Here is a 16,874-nt window from a genome sequence, read left to right as displayed (position 1 = left end):
TAGTATATCGCTGAAGTACTCTTCTCTAATTTTCTGAAATAGCTTAGAAAATCTCTGGTATATTTCTATTTAACTTACTTTAACACAACCAACAAAGATTTACTGGCAGTCCAGAAAGAATGTTGTGGTTGTAATGCATTTTATATTGGCAGATAACCTGCTTTTTGGATAGTGTAAGCATTTAGCAAGGGTGAATAACGGGTTTGTCAAAATGAGGCAGTCTGACTTTGTTCACGTTGCTTTCATATTGAGGGCAGGTTCTACCAGCAAACCGTTTTTCAACAAGAGGAACAGGATGAGAAAGTTCACTTGACATATTGTTAGCCAGAATATGCACATCACCCTGAATGTAAATCATTAGAAATAGCATGCATGATTCCTGCGTGGAGTGGATAAAAATTAAGACACGTGACCTATTTATCTTTAAAAATAACTGGAATGGTGTTAAACTGGATCGCATCGATGTACGTGAATACATGTTATAAATAAACAGCATGCAACAACAAGGAATGATGAGAACATATAGAACAAATAAAACTAAATGAAAATATGTTCTTCTTCTACACTGTACAAACGTATGTACAACATCTTGTAGAATCTGGGTAAAGGTCTACATAAAAAATCTGTCCAGGAACGAAGCGGTCTCTCAAAAATAGTTCAGGTACAAGTACCCCAGCTCAGGAGTTTTGTTCACAAACATGTGGTTTTCTGGGAAACAAAAATCTAGACCATTTACCCGGTCAGGACTTTACACAGGGCTAGGAGGATCCATCAATAGCTCAAGACTTGCCGCAGTGCGGTATAGAGCCAGGGAAGATGGAGAATATCAAATGAAAATGGCAAAGACAACAGAAGTGCTGTGCCCACTGACTTAGAGGACCAAAGCAGTGACCACGATAATATCTTTTTTAAATTCTTGCACTGAGTATTCTTCTGCTAGCTTTATGTTCATTCATGCTCATAAATGTTCGCAATAATTTTACAGAACTTTTGATAGCATGTAATGTTCCTTAGAAAATTACCTTTTAATTGTGCAGTGTAATTCACAGCCCTTACCGAAAGACTGTCCTTTCAGCCTTCATAAAGGTAGGTCGCTGTGTCTGCACTGTTCACTACAATACTGGCTTTCAAGACATTTTACTGGATGCACATTTGTTTTGCCCTTGAAGGTACAATTAAGCCAAGCTAGACGTCGTCCTATGAACATTAGTCCCACGAATAATACTTTATATATACCTAGGGTCCTGAAACAAACATCTTCAATTATCGTTAATGATACGTGAAGAACTTCATTCATTGAAAGAGAGTCCAATGACAGGTGCTAAGCTTGAGTGAGCTTTGTAATGAATGCACACTATAGCACAAAATATCTTCAGGTGCGACAAAGCTTCCAAATTAACATTGGGAAAAACAATACATAGGCCGGTGATGAAGCTTATGCTTCTGCTATCTTTGCCATTTCACCTCACATCTGGCAGAGAACAGTGAGCATCGGGAAATTACCACAGATACACTGCAACAGTGGAGTCTTGGCTTGAGGCAACAACCATGAGTAAAACAGCTTGTAGTATGTAGTTGTAGTGCTGCAGTGGCAGCAGCAGTTGTAGTGACAGCTGCACTCCTCCTCCCGCCCTTGTTCAATTAACCTTCAGCTCTACCTTTGCTGGCAAGTGGCTCTTCTAAATGGACGATTGGTCTTCACTGCTTTCCTTAGCCCTATCTGTATATATAACACAATTCTGTATGCACCATGTGACGAGTTGCTTTGTTTCCGCATTTACACCTAAACTACAATGTTACCATGAATTCCAAAGGAAGCTGAGAACAATGAAGTATCATAGATCGTGGCTAGCGTTGCATGCTAAGTCTGAATAAATTAAGACTGGAGCGTCATCTTCATGGCCGCCGTGGCTCCAAAGCATGTGATAGTTGTGTAAGTCTCCTCTGATTGTCGATCACCTTGAGTGTTCTGAAAAACAGCAAGAAGCATGGCTCTCCTGACACATCTCTGTATTTTTCACATAACATACGAACCATAGGCATTTGTTTGCAACCCACTGCAATACTATTACAAGAAAATGGGATATTTTATGTATTTATCTGTAATAAACAATCATGAATCGTTTATGGCCTAAATCCAAAAACCGATGTCCAGATATACATTACAGAGGCTAAGTAAGTATAAATAAGTAGGTCAGACTACCTAGTTAGCACTTTTACACATCTACATGTGCCTGAGAAAAGAACGGCAGTAAAAAATTTAAATCACATAACAGCATTTTTATAACATATTATTAGTCTGTTATGTTCTCATACTTAACAGAAGCAAGTGGTGCACTGCAGCATTAGAAGCTTTAACAATCTGCACACTTTTAAGTACTGCATTTATGCTACATTGTTCCACGTGAAATATTTAACTAAGAAAATCTCCCGTTTGATATTGTTTCTACCAAACATAAAAGGTATTTTCAGTCTATACATCTTCATTTGTATATAATAGTTAAAAAGTGTTGCTTAAAAAGTGTTGCTTGAACAATCAGGAATATATGACTGGTACTAAAGCTCGTCAGATCATGTCATAACTATGTTTTTATGGATGTATTTTTTAGCATTTGCACATGTTTGTGTTTCGGTTAACCTTTTTGTTACTGTTTCCTCAATGTTTTTGTGCGTGTGTGTTTAAGAGTGCTGCCTTTGGAATGAGCCAACAACAGGGGTCAATAACAAGAACGTCTCAGAAACATACTTTTTTGTGTATTTTCGTTGTTTGTGTGAGGCGAACTTTCAATCTGCTGTCAGTATATATTTTTTTCTTTTACTGTTCGAAAATGTTACATCGTTTCTACTGACATCTCACTTCAGAAAAGGTTAGCAGTCGGTACTGTCAATAAGCACAAATAAGCACAAATACTGTCAATAAACAGAAATATTTAAAAAAAGTTAGTGACACATATTTGTGGATAATGGATGCATTTGCATACCTTATGTACTCACGAACATCTTGCTGAACTTTTCCTGGTGGAGGTGGTTCCAAATCTTAAAATAAAAGAAACATTATTTTGTAGCAACCCACTTCAACAAGAGAAGTCTTTTTTTTCTTGAAATAACACATAAACGAAAGTTATGTTCATAGAATTTTGAGACATTCTGAAGAAATCATTATAAAAGTGCTACCACTACCTGGAAATATGTATTCATTTCTTGCATATTATAGATCCACAATTGATTTGAGTTATTCAATCTTCAGTTGACTTAATAAAGTAACACATGCAGAAGCGTATTCATTTCTACAGCACAGTCAAAATTACTCACTTAATCTTTGGCTTCTTGAGTGCCTCAGTGACCGGAGTGTCTGTCCAATCATGTGCTGAAAATAGAGATGACAGTTGCTTGTCAATCACAAAAATAATATGTAGCAGCAGTTAGTACAAGTTTTTGAAATTAAATACGACCAAGACCCCTCAGGAGAGAAGTCCACTCATCCTATATGCCAGCTTCTATACACTCGGAGGAAATAATCTAAAAAGCTACAAATTGCCAAGCTTGGTAGTCCTGAGCACGGGAACTGTTTGCCACTTTTATAGCATCTAGATTATGGCAAAATGAACGCCCACGCACGCGTTCGTGTTGAGTCAACCATTAGAGATGCTCGCACAATATTGCTGCTCAGCAGGATCCTCAAAGAAGCTGTATTTTCTGCAACGGTAATGTCGCTAGCTCATTAAAATATTTCTCACGAACTAAAAATTGACCTCGAATGCACTTGCGGTTGTGCTTCTAGACTTGCTTTCTTTTTCCCAGGTCGTAATGTTTTAGCTGAATATGTAAACAGAAACACAAACTGCTAAGCTGATTCTCACTCTTCTAGCACCTCATGTGAAAAGCAGTAATACGTTGTGAAATGAAACTACAAATTTTCTCGCTAATTGGCTAAATCACTCAGTACATGAACCTCAAGCTTGAAATAAGGAAAAGTTTCCCATTCGCGCCCCAATAATTATGTGATCGAATATTCTGTCATAAAAAGCGTGCATAAAGGACGTGTAGCGACTTGGAGTGCTTGCAGGTGACACATAGTGGCGATAAACGAGTACATCACAGGCCGGCGACAGAAGAGCGCACAAACAAAGAAACTACGGGATCCGAGCCATCTGAAGGTTTTGCAGTGTTATTTTGGAGCACTTTGACGAGAAAGTCCTGGAAAACGTTTCTTTCCAAGTTGCCCGCTATCTCAGCCCAATAGCGTGGAGCAGCAAAAGTGGTTTGAGCTTAGTGAATGTACTGAAAGTGTGTCAAAAAACAATTTTCCAGAACTGCCACGGTGCAATTGCGATAGCAACGCCCCCGGCGGCCACTCTCGGCATGCTCGCTCTACAATGGTGCGACCGGTAGCTTGCACCCCAAAGTGAATTCGATAATTCGTTCGGTGGCAGTCGGCCGGCCTCACGCGACATTAGTCGCGATCGAAGCGAGGGTGCGACCTACCATTTTCTCGAAGTTGACAAGACCGTCGATGTAGGTCTTGTTTCCTTCGTGGCAGAAGGTCATGTCCTTCAGCAGGAGGGGCATGAAAGGTACCAGCGGGGGCTGCACCTTCGACACGGCCACGCGGTAACGCCGGTGGTTCCGTGACGGGTCGATGAGCGTTTCGAATTCGGCGAAGGTGCGCTTCACTTTTCCCGGCAGCCGCTCCCACGTCTGGCTCAGCCGGCTCACGGCCACGTTGCTCAGTCCCATGACGATGGCGAAGAACGCGTTCAAGTTCTGGTACTCGCGGCAGCTGCGAATCAGAAAAATCAAGAACATCAGCGCGCAGCGAGAGAAGTGCGCGCCCCGCAGAAGGTCACGTGGACCGAGAGCGTGTGGCCAGATTCACTATAGTTCTCTTTTTCTTTTTGTGTTCGCATACAAACTATTTGTTATCCATCGATATTTTCCTCACGTCATCTCTTTTGCTATAACAATTGTTATAACAGAATGTTTCAGTAGAATAAATGCGTTTAATGTTCTGGCAGTTCATAAATTATCGTGAGCCTTTAGTACACACTACTAACGAGCGCAAGAAAGCAGCGCAATCATTGTGGCGATAGAGATGACAGCGATGAAGACATCGGTCAATAATGCACAGTTCTTGCAAAGGACAGCTTTGTGATTGCCGAGACTGGCAAGGTAATTCGATCGGTAGTATTAAAACGACACTGCAGCCTGACAATGTCGTCGTCATCATGTTCGACACCCCGATTTTATGTTACGACTTTTTCATGGAGTGCCCCTGCAAATACAAATAAAACATTATTTTCAAAAGGTGATGCGATCAAAAACAAATGTTCCTAAGAGATACAAAATTGGTGCGCACAGGAAAACTCTTCAGGTGAACAACAACGTATTTATATTAAGGTGCCAGTTGTCGATAATGCAGCCTCATGCGCATTCCTACGGTGACTTTGCCAAGCAGATTATGTCAATATCAGCAAGTAAGAGGAAGTTTTCTCAAAAAAAAATTGTCATCTTCCCTATTATAGCACAAAACTACATGAAAAGCCCATGCTGGCTTCTCAGAAAGAAAGCTTCGCAGTTACAGAAAACTTCATCTGGGTCTGGAACTCGAACCCGGGACCGACGACCTGCCGAGGCGGTCGGTCACACTACCGTGTGATCTGGACTGCACGCAGAGTCAGGAGGCTACGGACTGCACGCAGGGGCAGGGCGAATTTATCGGCAACTAGAAGCACGGGGACAGGGAATATACCATTCGTTGCCGATCTCAGTTTTAAGACCAATCCCTTCCAATTACCCAGATTTTTTTTTCTTAGGAATGTGAAAGAAGAGTTAGTTTTGCAAACTCAATTATACGAGGGCGAATCAGGAAGTCTTTGTCCCTATTTTTTATTAGCCAAAATAAGATACATACAGGTAATTACAAATTACTATTCTATGTGACTTACACTCTCTTTCCACATAGCTCCCACACCGGTACAGACATTGGTCTTATCGCGTGCCCCTGTGGTAGAATTCGTCCGGCTGACTATGAAACCACTGTCGGACTGCTTGAATTCACCGTTGCACGTGAATCGCTCTCCTTCCAGGAACTTCTTCAGCGGAACGAAAAAGTGGAAATTACTATGGGCCAGCTCCGGACAGTGTGGTAGGTGGTCCAGACACTCCAACTGAAATGACCGGAGTTTGCGGGCGGCTCTGACTGACACACTTCGTTGCTCGCACGCCGTGGACGTGTGAAGCACAGCCGCCATCTTCAGCAACTGACAGCAGCACCATGCCGCGGTGCCACCGGCAGATAAGGCCGGGCCGGTCAATTAAATATCCAGCGCTGAGAACGGATATGTTGACTTCGCATTCACAGCCGTAGTTTGGCTAAAAAGGCAAATAGGGACACAGACTTTCTGATTTGAAGGGACAAGCTACAAGCACGAACGCGAGGACGGGCACTCACTGGGAAGCAATCTTGATGAACTTCCGTAGAAGCTGCACTCGCCGTCCGATCGGATTCGCCAGGCACATCTCGGTGACGACCCAGAACTGAACCTCGTTGAACCTCCTCTGGAACACGTCTAGGTTGGACATGATTTTCCGGAACTGATGCCTGCCGAACACCTGGTAGATGAGCTCGTACTGCGAGACCGAAGAAAAAACAACAACGACCCGAAATTATCAGATGTATGGGGAGAAGACTGCTTCGCGTCACAGACAAAGCTGCAATGGTACCTCTCTCCTTTCTTCCGCAAGCAGGAGACAAGAAATAAACCCTATGACATTTCCACCTGCTAACTTGTCCATCGTGTAACTTTACTGCAACAGCAGTTGCGAGGTAGCAAATTGTAAAAGGATGGATAGGTGGGCTAGTTGATAACGCATATTGATAAAACGTTAGAGCGCTAGAAACACACATCACATGCGCTCCCTCACAACTAATGCTTAATGCACGTATGGTAAAATGCATTAATAAAGAGAAAATCAGACATCCACCCGTTCGTAGCAATTGCTACGAATTGCTACAGTTGCTACGTCCCGGTCCAGGACGAATTTTTCTTCAACTTCGAGGCTTTTCTTTCGAGGAACCCGTATGGGTTTCCTTTGTAGCAACTGCTACGAACGGGTGGATGCCTGATTTTCTCTTTATTAATTACTTCTCTCCACCTTGCGGGTTTCCGCAGAACTATTACGGAAAAATACATTTATAGAAAGTGGACGCTTCGCGCATGTCAAGATGAGGTAAAGATGAGGTCGGTTGTGAGTGAGCGCGTGTGGTATGTGTTTCTTTCTCTACGTCTTTTGTGTTTCCAGCGCTCTAACTTTTTATTAAAACAAATTGTGTTTGATCGTTCGTCACGCTACGGTTCAAGCGCCCCCCGGCATGGTGTAACGTAAAATAGGTTGCGTCTGTATTCGCGTTACTGCTGAACGACAGCATGTGGACATTGAGCAACTACGTTCGGCGTTGTTAAACTGTATGCAACGCTGTGCATTGACTGCCACGCAAAGACGACGCGCAACAAGCCGATTCACGATTGGAGGGTGTTGACGTGGAGCCACAAGGCCCAAGCAAGTGGCCTGCCTTTATTTTCTTCGCTGCCTCTTCCACGCCACCTACATACATCGGCGAAAACACGGTAGCGCCGCATTGCTATTTGCACTGCTATTTGTCGTATAATTCTCGCGATGAACCACCCCTACATAGAATGTTTTGTATTGCCGAGCTGTAACAAGAAAAATTACCGGTCTTGAACGCAAAACCAGGTGTTCGCCCTTTCATCTTGGCGTTCTGTGTGTCACTGGAGCTTTCTAAATGTATTCAGGGAATACCGGAAAAGAAAATCACGTTGCAGTATTAAATATATCGATCACTGAATTAACACAGCAAGCTGGGCGAGCTGGTGACTGAACATGTTCCTAGAGGCAGTAGGGGCACTACCCCTAGGAGCACTATCAATCACATTGAAGCTCACTGCCGTTTACATCAATCGGTAATAAAGAGTAAATGCGATTAAACAGTCGCTAGAATAGGACCGAATTTGTTGCTTGTCGTTCCAAATGTACTGCAACTTTCCTATCGGTTTGTCTCGCTTATATGAATTACAATAGCTTCAAGCTTTCGTGCTCTACAGTAATACACTTGATCAAAGCGGCGAGATGTAAAAAAGAAAAACTATCGTGATCCCTTGTTTTGTCGTTTTCTTTTTCTTTTCTTTCGTGCATAGAGCCACGAGGAAGAGTAACAAGAAACATCAAGATACATTTTGATGTGACGTATAAGCACTGTACTGAAGCGGCTCATTTCAGATACAAGCTATTATGTTTCGCTATTTCTAAGCGCCTATAATGTGGCGTTTTGAATTTCTGATAGTAGGGAGAGTGCAACAACAACAAAGTCTAGGAAGGGTCTTTATCTTTTGTGTATTGCCTAATATACTGACGAGTTCCATATTGCATTAGACAAAGTATGTTTATAACTGTAACGCTGAAAGAAAAGTTGACATTCCTTCACTGAGGTAGACCATGACCTCGTTAGTCTACTGAATTGATCTTCACTCAATAAACCTTTTGTTGCGTTATTCAGAAGTCTATATAGCTGCTTTTGGCACAATTTAAATTTACCTGCTGCCTGCTCTTTCAACTCGTTTAGGAGTAATGATGACTTTTACCCCAAAAATACCCCTCTGGTATTTCTCGTAATCGGTGACAAGCCACCCATTTCATCACAAGTGTTTCTATCAGCAGCACAAAAACGTCACAGGGCCAACATAAGGAATGAAGCTTTAGCTGTTAAAAAAAATTATCTGTTAAATGTTAAATTTAGGCAGGTATGAAGATATCCAGGCACTCTTAATGGGGTTAATATTAATAATAATAATAATAATAATAATAATAATAATAATAATAATAATAATAATAATAATAATAATAATAATAATAATAATAATAATAATAATAGTGTCAATGCGGAAAATTAAAATAAAACAGTGTAGAGATCAGGCCTACCAAGGCCAAATAGGGCTTGATAGGCCTGTTAGGCATAGTGCGGGCAGCCGAACCGCAATCATTTTAAGCCTATTTGTTACAGGTAAGGTGATTTTAGCGCATGGCGCGTACCTCGTGTATGCAGGAGAACAGATGCCAGTCGTAGAGGGACATGTGGTAGGCGATGTCATGCGAGCTGAGTGTCTCCAGAAGTGCACCTGTCCCTTCCACCGGGCCCTCTTGTTCGCTCAGAGGCGTCTGGAAGAAGCACGACACAGAATACACGTGTAAGCCCACAACTTGACGTTCCAATTCGTAAATGCTCACATTGGCGTTTGTAAATGGGGAACCCTAAACTGGGCAGCGGCTACTTTACGTCGTCGTAAGTGCGACCTGTCGCAGACATCCGCAGGTCTCTCGCAAGACCCTCGCAGACACTTGCAATCTCATTCGAAGAAGGACGTATTCACGACTGTCAAAACACTAACCTTTAGAATTATTCGGCGAACGAAGAAGGTTTGTAAGAAATGGTCGTCGATAAAGCCCTTGTTGAGCTCGCGCTCACTACCTTCTAGCTTAGAACCATAAACTTCCACACCACTAGCCGCCGTGGCTCACTAGACGTAACGCTCCGCAGGTCAGCAAGAGGTCATTGGTTCGATTACCTGCCCCGGCGGGCGCGTACCTACAGAAGCGAAATGCGAAAAAAAACCCGCTCATGTGCCGCGCTTTGGGTGCATGTTAACAAACCGTGAGCGGTTGAAATTAGACCTCGGACGCAGCGGTGTCTCTTGTAGACTGTGTGTTGCTCTGGGACGGTAAACCTGATAACATAATTCACTTTAATTTTGTCGAAACTACAGAAATTGCTTTATTTAAAGCCCAATCACAACCTAGCGAAAGTCCAAGAAACTTTCAGCAACGAGAAACGCCCGCGAGACTGCTATTCGAGCGGTTTCGGCTATCACAGATGTAAATTCGCGGTCAAGCGAACATGAGTTTGGCCGGTTCGATTGCGGGAACGGTCTTTTCCTTTTTTACGGGCGCGTCGCTGATTAAGTTTATCGATGGGCACAGTAACCCACGTGATGCTTATGCCATTTGGTACGACCACTGTCTGTTTACATCGCATACGCGATTCGGAACATTTCGCGGAAGTAAACAATTGTGGCACAACTCACGAGGGCGTCCAGGTGATCTGCCGGCGAAATGAAGACCCTTCCATTGATACTCAGACCGGTGGGTACGCTCACCTCAGAGTCCTTGAATGCGATACGTTCTGGAACGAAATGTAGAGCGTAACTCAACCTTTGGTTCTTCCTCTGTCAAACAATTTCACATTGTTCTAACATATTATTGGTCTTTAGATCGGACACCTTAGGACTTGTACTACTTTCGTAAAATAAGCAATAATATAAAGATAGGCCACCGATACAACGGCTATATAACAGAGCGCTGCGCAAGTACACTGTCTTCAAGTGTGCGCTCGTTTTAATAACAAGAAACATGCGCTCCCACAAATATCATCTCACAAATGTCCAAGGGTGAGGTAGGATTGAGAATATATTGAGAGGAATTCCCAATACGTTCCGTGCTGTCATCGCCGAGTTAGGCAAAGATCAGTTACTTATGCCAGATTCAATTCGGGAATCATTCAACACGTTCATTCTTTGCCTTTAAGTACACAGTGCGGGGTTCCCTTCAGATAGGGCGACTACGAGAACGCCAATCAAAGGAGAAATGGTCAGGTCGAACTCACAAATCGTTGGACACTTTAATGCTATGCCATTAGACACTCGATGAAGGACTTCTTGAAATGAGATTAACAAAAACAACGGCAATCAAAGGAGCAATCGGTAATCGAAGGCGCCAAGAAGATGCAAAGATCCGTGGCCCGTACAATTGTTACTCATAGCCCACTGCAATATTAACAGCGAATTGCGAGGAACCCGCTAGGAACACAGTTGCTTTGCAGTGTTCAGTTGAATTTGGCACTGTTCCATTGAACAGGATGGTTGCGCGAAATTCGCAGAAGCACGTTCATGCCTTGCTTAAAGCAAGCTATGAATATCAAAACACAGCATAATGAAATGCTTTCTCGCCTGGCAATTTTATTCATAACATTCGCTTTAAACAAGTCTCGAAATCAACCGACCTAAGAAGACGCTCATTGACACCCTGAGTCTGCTACGGCTCGCGTGAACTCTCTGCTTTTGCTTTTTCTCTCTTCTTTCTTCAAACCCCGATCCCCTCTTTCCTGTGCAGGATAGCAAACCATTTAATTACCCTTGCAGGCTTTCCTGTTTTATTTATTTCTCTCAGCATGAAAGCTCAAATATAAATAATGTTTAATATCAAAGTTCTTGCTTCTCGCTGATAGAAAATGTTACATGAAAGAAACACTTATTTCCTATACGTTAGAGTCCCTTTTAAACAGAGTTATGTATAGTTTATTCTGGTAGCCAGCATAGTCATCAGCACTGCTTCCTGTTATCACACCATCAAAAGAAACCGCACCAGCGTCATTCGCACTAGCTTTTCCCCCAACCTCAATACGCAATTTAATATCATACATTGTCTGCAAAACCGGACTCAAGAGACGCACCTCCCGAAGATTTCACTTCGACAAGCACCAAGTCATCCTTGAGGCTCAACTTTTCGGCAGCATTCCTCTTGATGAATTCCGCCGTGGCGCTCACCGCAGTCTTCAGTGTGGTGTACGTGTGGTCGGCACAGTATACCCTGAAGATTACTGCAAGAACGAAGAGAACAAAGTGGGCTTGAAGGACTTGCATACGGCGTGTGCGGCATTTCGCCGCTTTTGCAGCGTTCATAATCTAGGATCAGACGACACAGAAACAATATAAAGGTACTCTCTAATTTCGAGTTAGAGACTTATCGCGTTGAAGTGGACAATGCACAATCAAACGCCGCCAGATGTGCCAGTTAATAAGTTCACTTTTTATTGGCTGAACTTGAGCCCAGAAAGGCGAGCAACACTTACAAAGCTCAGTCGTTTGGTTGTCGAACCCCACCCGCCGTGGTTGCTTAGCAGCTATGGTGTGCTGCTAAGCACGAGGTCGCGGAATAGAATCGCGGCCACGGCGGCCGCATTTCGACGGGGGCAAAAACAACCGTGTACTTACATTTAGGTGCGCGTTAAAGAACCACAGGTGGTCAAAATTTCCGGAGTCTGACACTACGCCGTACCTCATAATCAGATCGCGGTTGCCGCACGTAAAAAAACGTTTTTCTTTTTTTTTGTCGAATCCCAAGTATGAGGTCCGCCCGCTATTGGAAAAGTGTCACCATGAATTCTAGAGTAATCCCTAGTGCTCACATACATTTGAGAATGTTCAACATTATTTGCGTATCGCTCGTACGCTGTCTCGTTGGACAAGATGATTTCGCTATATCGCGGTACAACAGCGCAATATTCAAGAAATTTTGGACAATGTCAGCGTGGCTGGCGCCAAGCAATAAATTCATAGCAATAGTAATCCGCTGAAAAACAGTCGCCTGAAAAAAAGAAAAACAATGTACATGCGACACGCTATGAAGGGCTATGGGTTGACGAGTTGAGACTGCTCCGCCAAAGACGGGGGGGGGGGGGGGGGCGCACTGAAACGCAAATGGTTCAGCGAGAAATTTCGTTCAAGATTCTGCGACAAGCACCGGCAAACTTCGCTGGCTATAACACTAAAGTGTTCTACAGCACCCATGCATTTCCGCGAATGAGTCTATGCGCAGACTTGGTCCCGGTCACTCGGTTCATCGCTTTGCTTTTCGAACACCTAACCTCCGCGACCCCTTTAATCTTGGCGGCCCCCACTCCTGGAATCAATAATCAACCGGCTTAAAGTTCGTAAAGTGCTAAAGTTCAAGTAGGGAAATCCTTCTATCAGAGTGCCGATCTCCAATTTCAAACTCTCCATTGCACACCTCTATCCTCATTTTTCAGCAAAACATATATGGCGCTGGTGCCCGAGCACATGATTCTTTAATTTTTTTTTTCGGCAGCTGAGCCAGAGCTATACAGCGGCAGCTGCAATCCAATGAAAGAAAAATATAAAACCATGAGCTTCTAAAGGTGTCCAAAAGAAAACGCAGAAAAAAAGATAACAGATGTAACTCAGAGCCTCCTTTAAGGCTTTCATACTCGTCGTTATTATCTATGAGACAGATTTTGCATTAAAGTTTTCGAACGTTCAAACGTCATTATTGAAATCTCAGGGGAAAAAAAGAAGACTAAAGGCCAAACTGCGCGTACGTGCTTGCCAGCGCGTGAAAAAACTCACGCCCGCGCGTATTGCGTTTGCCGCGCCCCGCTAGGAATGGCGGTCGGAACCTATAGCAAGAGGCGCGCCCACTTGGCTCGCTATTTTCGCCGTGGTAGACATTCGCTTCGCATTTTTTGTGAGGCAGCCCGAGCACCGATATTTGTCTGGAGGATATATGTCTGTGCCCGCGGCGCGCTTCGACGTGTCCCGTCTCTCCCGAACCGCCCCCACCACGCGTAGGCGCGCGGGTGCGAGTTTTTCACGCGCCGGCAAGCGTACGTGTAGTTCGGACTCAGAGCCTCATTGGGTTGTTGCGGCAGGTTTTACAAAAGCGCTTTTATTTGTTTTTTGTTTTTTCACGCCGAGTGGGTGTCGCCGCGTCGTCGACGCAGATAGTCGCGTTGCTATGTGAAAAGAAAGTAAATGACCACGCCGTCATTTATGAGCGAGCGCCGTTTTCTTCCTGTTCTCATTAACGTAGAAGATACCTCGTCTACAGTTCTCGCCACAGTGAAAACGAGACGTACGGCTCCTACTTTATTTATTGAATAATTTTCCGACTAATTGGTAACCTAATCTTGCTCGCTAATATTTTCTTTCTTCCAGTAATTCCTCTTACGCCAACTTTACCTGTTTACGCAAACACTGCCAACTTTACGTGTTCAGCTTAGCGAGGCAAGCGAAGGAGCCCTGTCTACAGCTTCCACTATTCCCAAAGCATCGCCCCAAAAGTTTTCAAAACTGCAGTTCCAAATGGCCTGAGGCCAAATTCACAAAGCTTTTCGTTCATAGGTGCCCTCTGCCATTGGCTGGCCGCCTTTGATAACTATATGTCCTACATCGGGCGAATGGCTGGCGGCTGTTGTTACGAACCGTTCTGCCGCAAGAACTTCCCATGAGCATTCCCATGTGTGTTTTCAGAACCTACTTTAGAATACGCATCTTCCATAAGCGGAACCTATGGGCATGAACAGTCTCTTTTAAAATGAGTGCAAGATCTTTCACGCCAGTATCTGTTCAACGAGTAACCAAACTTTAAAATTTCAAAAAGTACGAATCTAACGTCGTTCCCCTATGAACACAAATTCCTTGCTTGCTTTAAACCTTTACACAATTATAAAGTAAAATGAAGGCACCGAAGAAGCTGGTTGGCCTCACAGAAAAAGGTGTGTTGCGCCGAGTACGGAAATGTCTTGCATTAGTTTTTTCTGGAAACTGCGAAATACAGAAACACAATCTACAAACGAATAGATTGAATGCTCTGAATCTTTTTGTACATCAACACGCATAGCCGAGTAGTTCGACGCCAAGAGAATGAATTCAAAGTTGTCATCATGTACTGCATAAATAAAAGCGTCATGTATACATGATTATTCCTGCTAAACCATGGACTCTGGTCAAATTTTGCACAAAGGTAGAATTTTATAGTGAGTTAGGTTGACCATCACGTTTTCACGAATTTCTTACCTGTTTCGTCTGCAATAAATCCAAAGTGGGCATCGTCTGCAGCAACGCCACTAAGAAGTTTTCTATTTGTTATAATGCAACAAAACTGTGGCGCCATTTGTAGAGGCAGCCACAAAAATACTGTCCGAAGCCGTGAGAGATGGCGTCATTGTCACATTGCAGTGGAACCGACACGTTTTGAGAGGCGTCGCTACAGACCCCACCCACATTCGATTCAATGTGCACGAAAGCGTTAGTTAATACCCAGCTAAGTGGTATTAAACGAAATTCATCGACAAATTTGAACGCCACCGAGACAACAGTTTGGCAGGAATATCCGGCGCTCCTGTTTACGCGACATACACTGTAGGAGCGGAAAGTGAGCAGGCACTCACTCTCGTCGTTGGGCTTGATGGGCCGGTGCACGTCAACCGTGTCCTCAGACGTCGTGCTTCCGGACGACAGGTGACGGATGTGGCCGAAGGGACCCACCTTCCAACGCTGCGGGGCCGAGCACTCGTGTTCTTTCACGTACCTGAAAAGAAATACACTATGGCACTTTTCCAGCCAATTTTCTCAGAGCCTACGGCACGTAGTGCATTCAGGAATCGGCTGCTAAGCAGCAACGAAAGAAAAGGAAAACAAAAGGCAGCTCAGTTTCTGTCATGATCGCACTTAGGGTTAACACGGAAGCACGTGGCCACGCATCAAAGTAAACATGCGCAAGCGCACTGACGTCTGGAAGCGTGGCTTCACGTCGTCTGCTACAGATTTTCGGCCCGCAAGGTCTCGTTGAGGTGAAGCGGAGTGTAGCAGACGACACGAAGCCACGCCTCTAGGCGTCACTCTGCCCCTATGCAGGTTCGCTTCAATGCGCGGTCGTGCTCGCTGCCCGGACGCTACACGGAGCACGGCTCCGCACTTCCCTGTTAACGCCAAGTGTGATCCAGGTAGTGCTGCGGACGCATGCGTTTTGTTCTTGCAGGTATAGCAGACGAGAGTGAGTAAGGAGAAGAAAAAAGATTGCATGGTCACGCGACTATGTCACTCATCGTACCTAACACTGCTCTTGAAACTGAAAGGTTAAATCAAGGTATACCGTAAACGAATTTACGAGCAAGTTGGAAGGTCGCCCAGTGCTGTGTACATGCTCTTAAACTCGAACTAGAAAAACCACGAAAAAACCTTAGTGAAAACTCGGAAACCATGTCAAAGCTGGACATGAACAAAAATTACAATGGCCTCGCTTAGGTGACTGCAACGGGGCATTTCCTTTTTCTTTAAAAGGAGCAAGATAGACCGAGTTCTAGATAATGTAATCCTCCTGAATTGACAACAAGGTGGCCTCAAACACAATGGCATGCAAGCGGAACACAGTCGGGGTATCATGTCGGCGCCCAAGTGTGTTTACTGAAAACTCGCCTTTTGCTAAGATAATGCCAGTCATGTCCGATACTGTAACTCCGTGTCTCAAGCAGCGACACGGAAAGAGGCAGGCTATCCTAGAAAAGCGAGAACAGGACGCTAAAAGGTTCCCCCCTCGGGCGAGGCCTCCACGCTGTATCGGCTTAAAGATAGAGCCAACAGATGTTTCCGCGCTGAGTATCCATCACGTTGGTTTACTGATGCGAGGGTCAACACAGGCTCGCCGTTCATCAACTCCCAGCCTATCCACACAGACAAGCAATGATCTGGATGTCTGTTTCTTTAGTCCCTGAGAATCCTTTTATCGCACCCGTTATCAAGCACAGCCAGAATGGGATGCCTCACGCTAAATAGAAACAAAGTCCAAAACAGCAGCTGTATAAACGACGATCGCAGTACAGGCTTTTAATTTACCAGTCTGAGAACGTGAAAACCTAACCTGAAACGAGTTTAGATGTATTTTAAAAAGTTCTGTCACTTCAACCTGTTCACGTCACCTATTGACGTTAGACAATCGGTGAACACTCATGGCGGTTGCTGTGGTTCGAAGCGCCTCGTTGTACGTTAAACAGCATCGCTGAGCGAATGAGACCAGTAGTTCCTAGGGTATCACATCCTTTCAGGCGCTATGTCCACAATTGTGCACGCAAAAATACCGCATCACACACATTAGCACTGATGGAAGCAATAAAATGTAAGATCTGTTACATACATCTTGACACAATTCTGAATAGACCTCTGCTGAAG

At 44.0% G+C, this 16,874-nt stretch overlaps 1 protein-coding gene across 8 annotated transcripts in view; it reads right to left on the bottom strand.

Annotated features, from left to right (window-relative positions):
- Positions 1-388: 388 nt before the first annotated feature.
- The window catches only part of Epac (Exchange protein directly activated by cAMP), a 415,242-nt gene continuing 398,756 nt past the window's right edge, over positions 389-16,874 (bottom strand). For 6 of the 8 annotated variants that reach the window (XM_065440668.2, XM_065440669.2, XM_065440670.2 and 3 more), the window contains 9 exons: positions 15,098-15,252; positions 11,582-11,728; positions 10,158-10,255; positions 9,109-9,234; positions 6,452-6,630; positions 4,486-4,780; positions 3,313-3,367; positions 2,982-3,036; positions 389-1,969 (listed from right to left, as the gene is read on the bottom strand). In XM_065440668.2, coding sequence (XP_065296740.1) covers positions 1,897-1,969; positions 2,982-3,036; positions 3,313-3,367; positions 4,486-4,780; positions 6,452-6,630; positions 9,109-9,234; positions 10,158-10,255; positions 11,582-11,728; positions 15,098-15,252 — 1,183 coding nt within the window. In that variant the 3' untranslated portion in view covers positions 389-1,896. The remainder of the gene's footprint in view (positions 1,970-2,981; positions 3,037-3,312; positions 3,368-4,485; positions 4,781-6,451; positions 6,631-9,108; positions 9,235-10,157; positions 10,256-11,581; positions 11,729-15,097; positions 15,253-16,874) is intronic. The other 2 variants (XM_070532230.1, XM_070532231.1) reach the window with 1 other exon arrangement.

Source organism: Dermacentor albipictus, chromosome 1, assembly GCF_038994185.2.
Source record: "Dermacentor albipictus isolate Rhodes 1998 colony chromosome 1, USDA_Dalb.pri_finalv2, whole genome shotgun sequence".
Taxonomy (NCBI): Eukaryota; Metazoa; Arthropoda; class Arachnida; order Ixodida; family Ixodidae; genus Dermacentor; species Dermacentor albipictus.
Note: the sequence above shows the minus strand (reverse complement) of the source record. Positions and strands in the feature narration are given on the sequence as shown.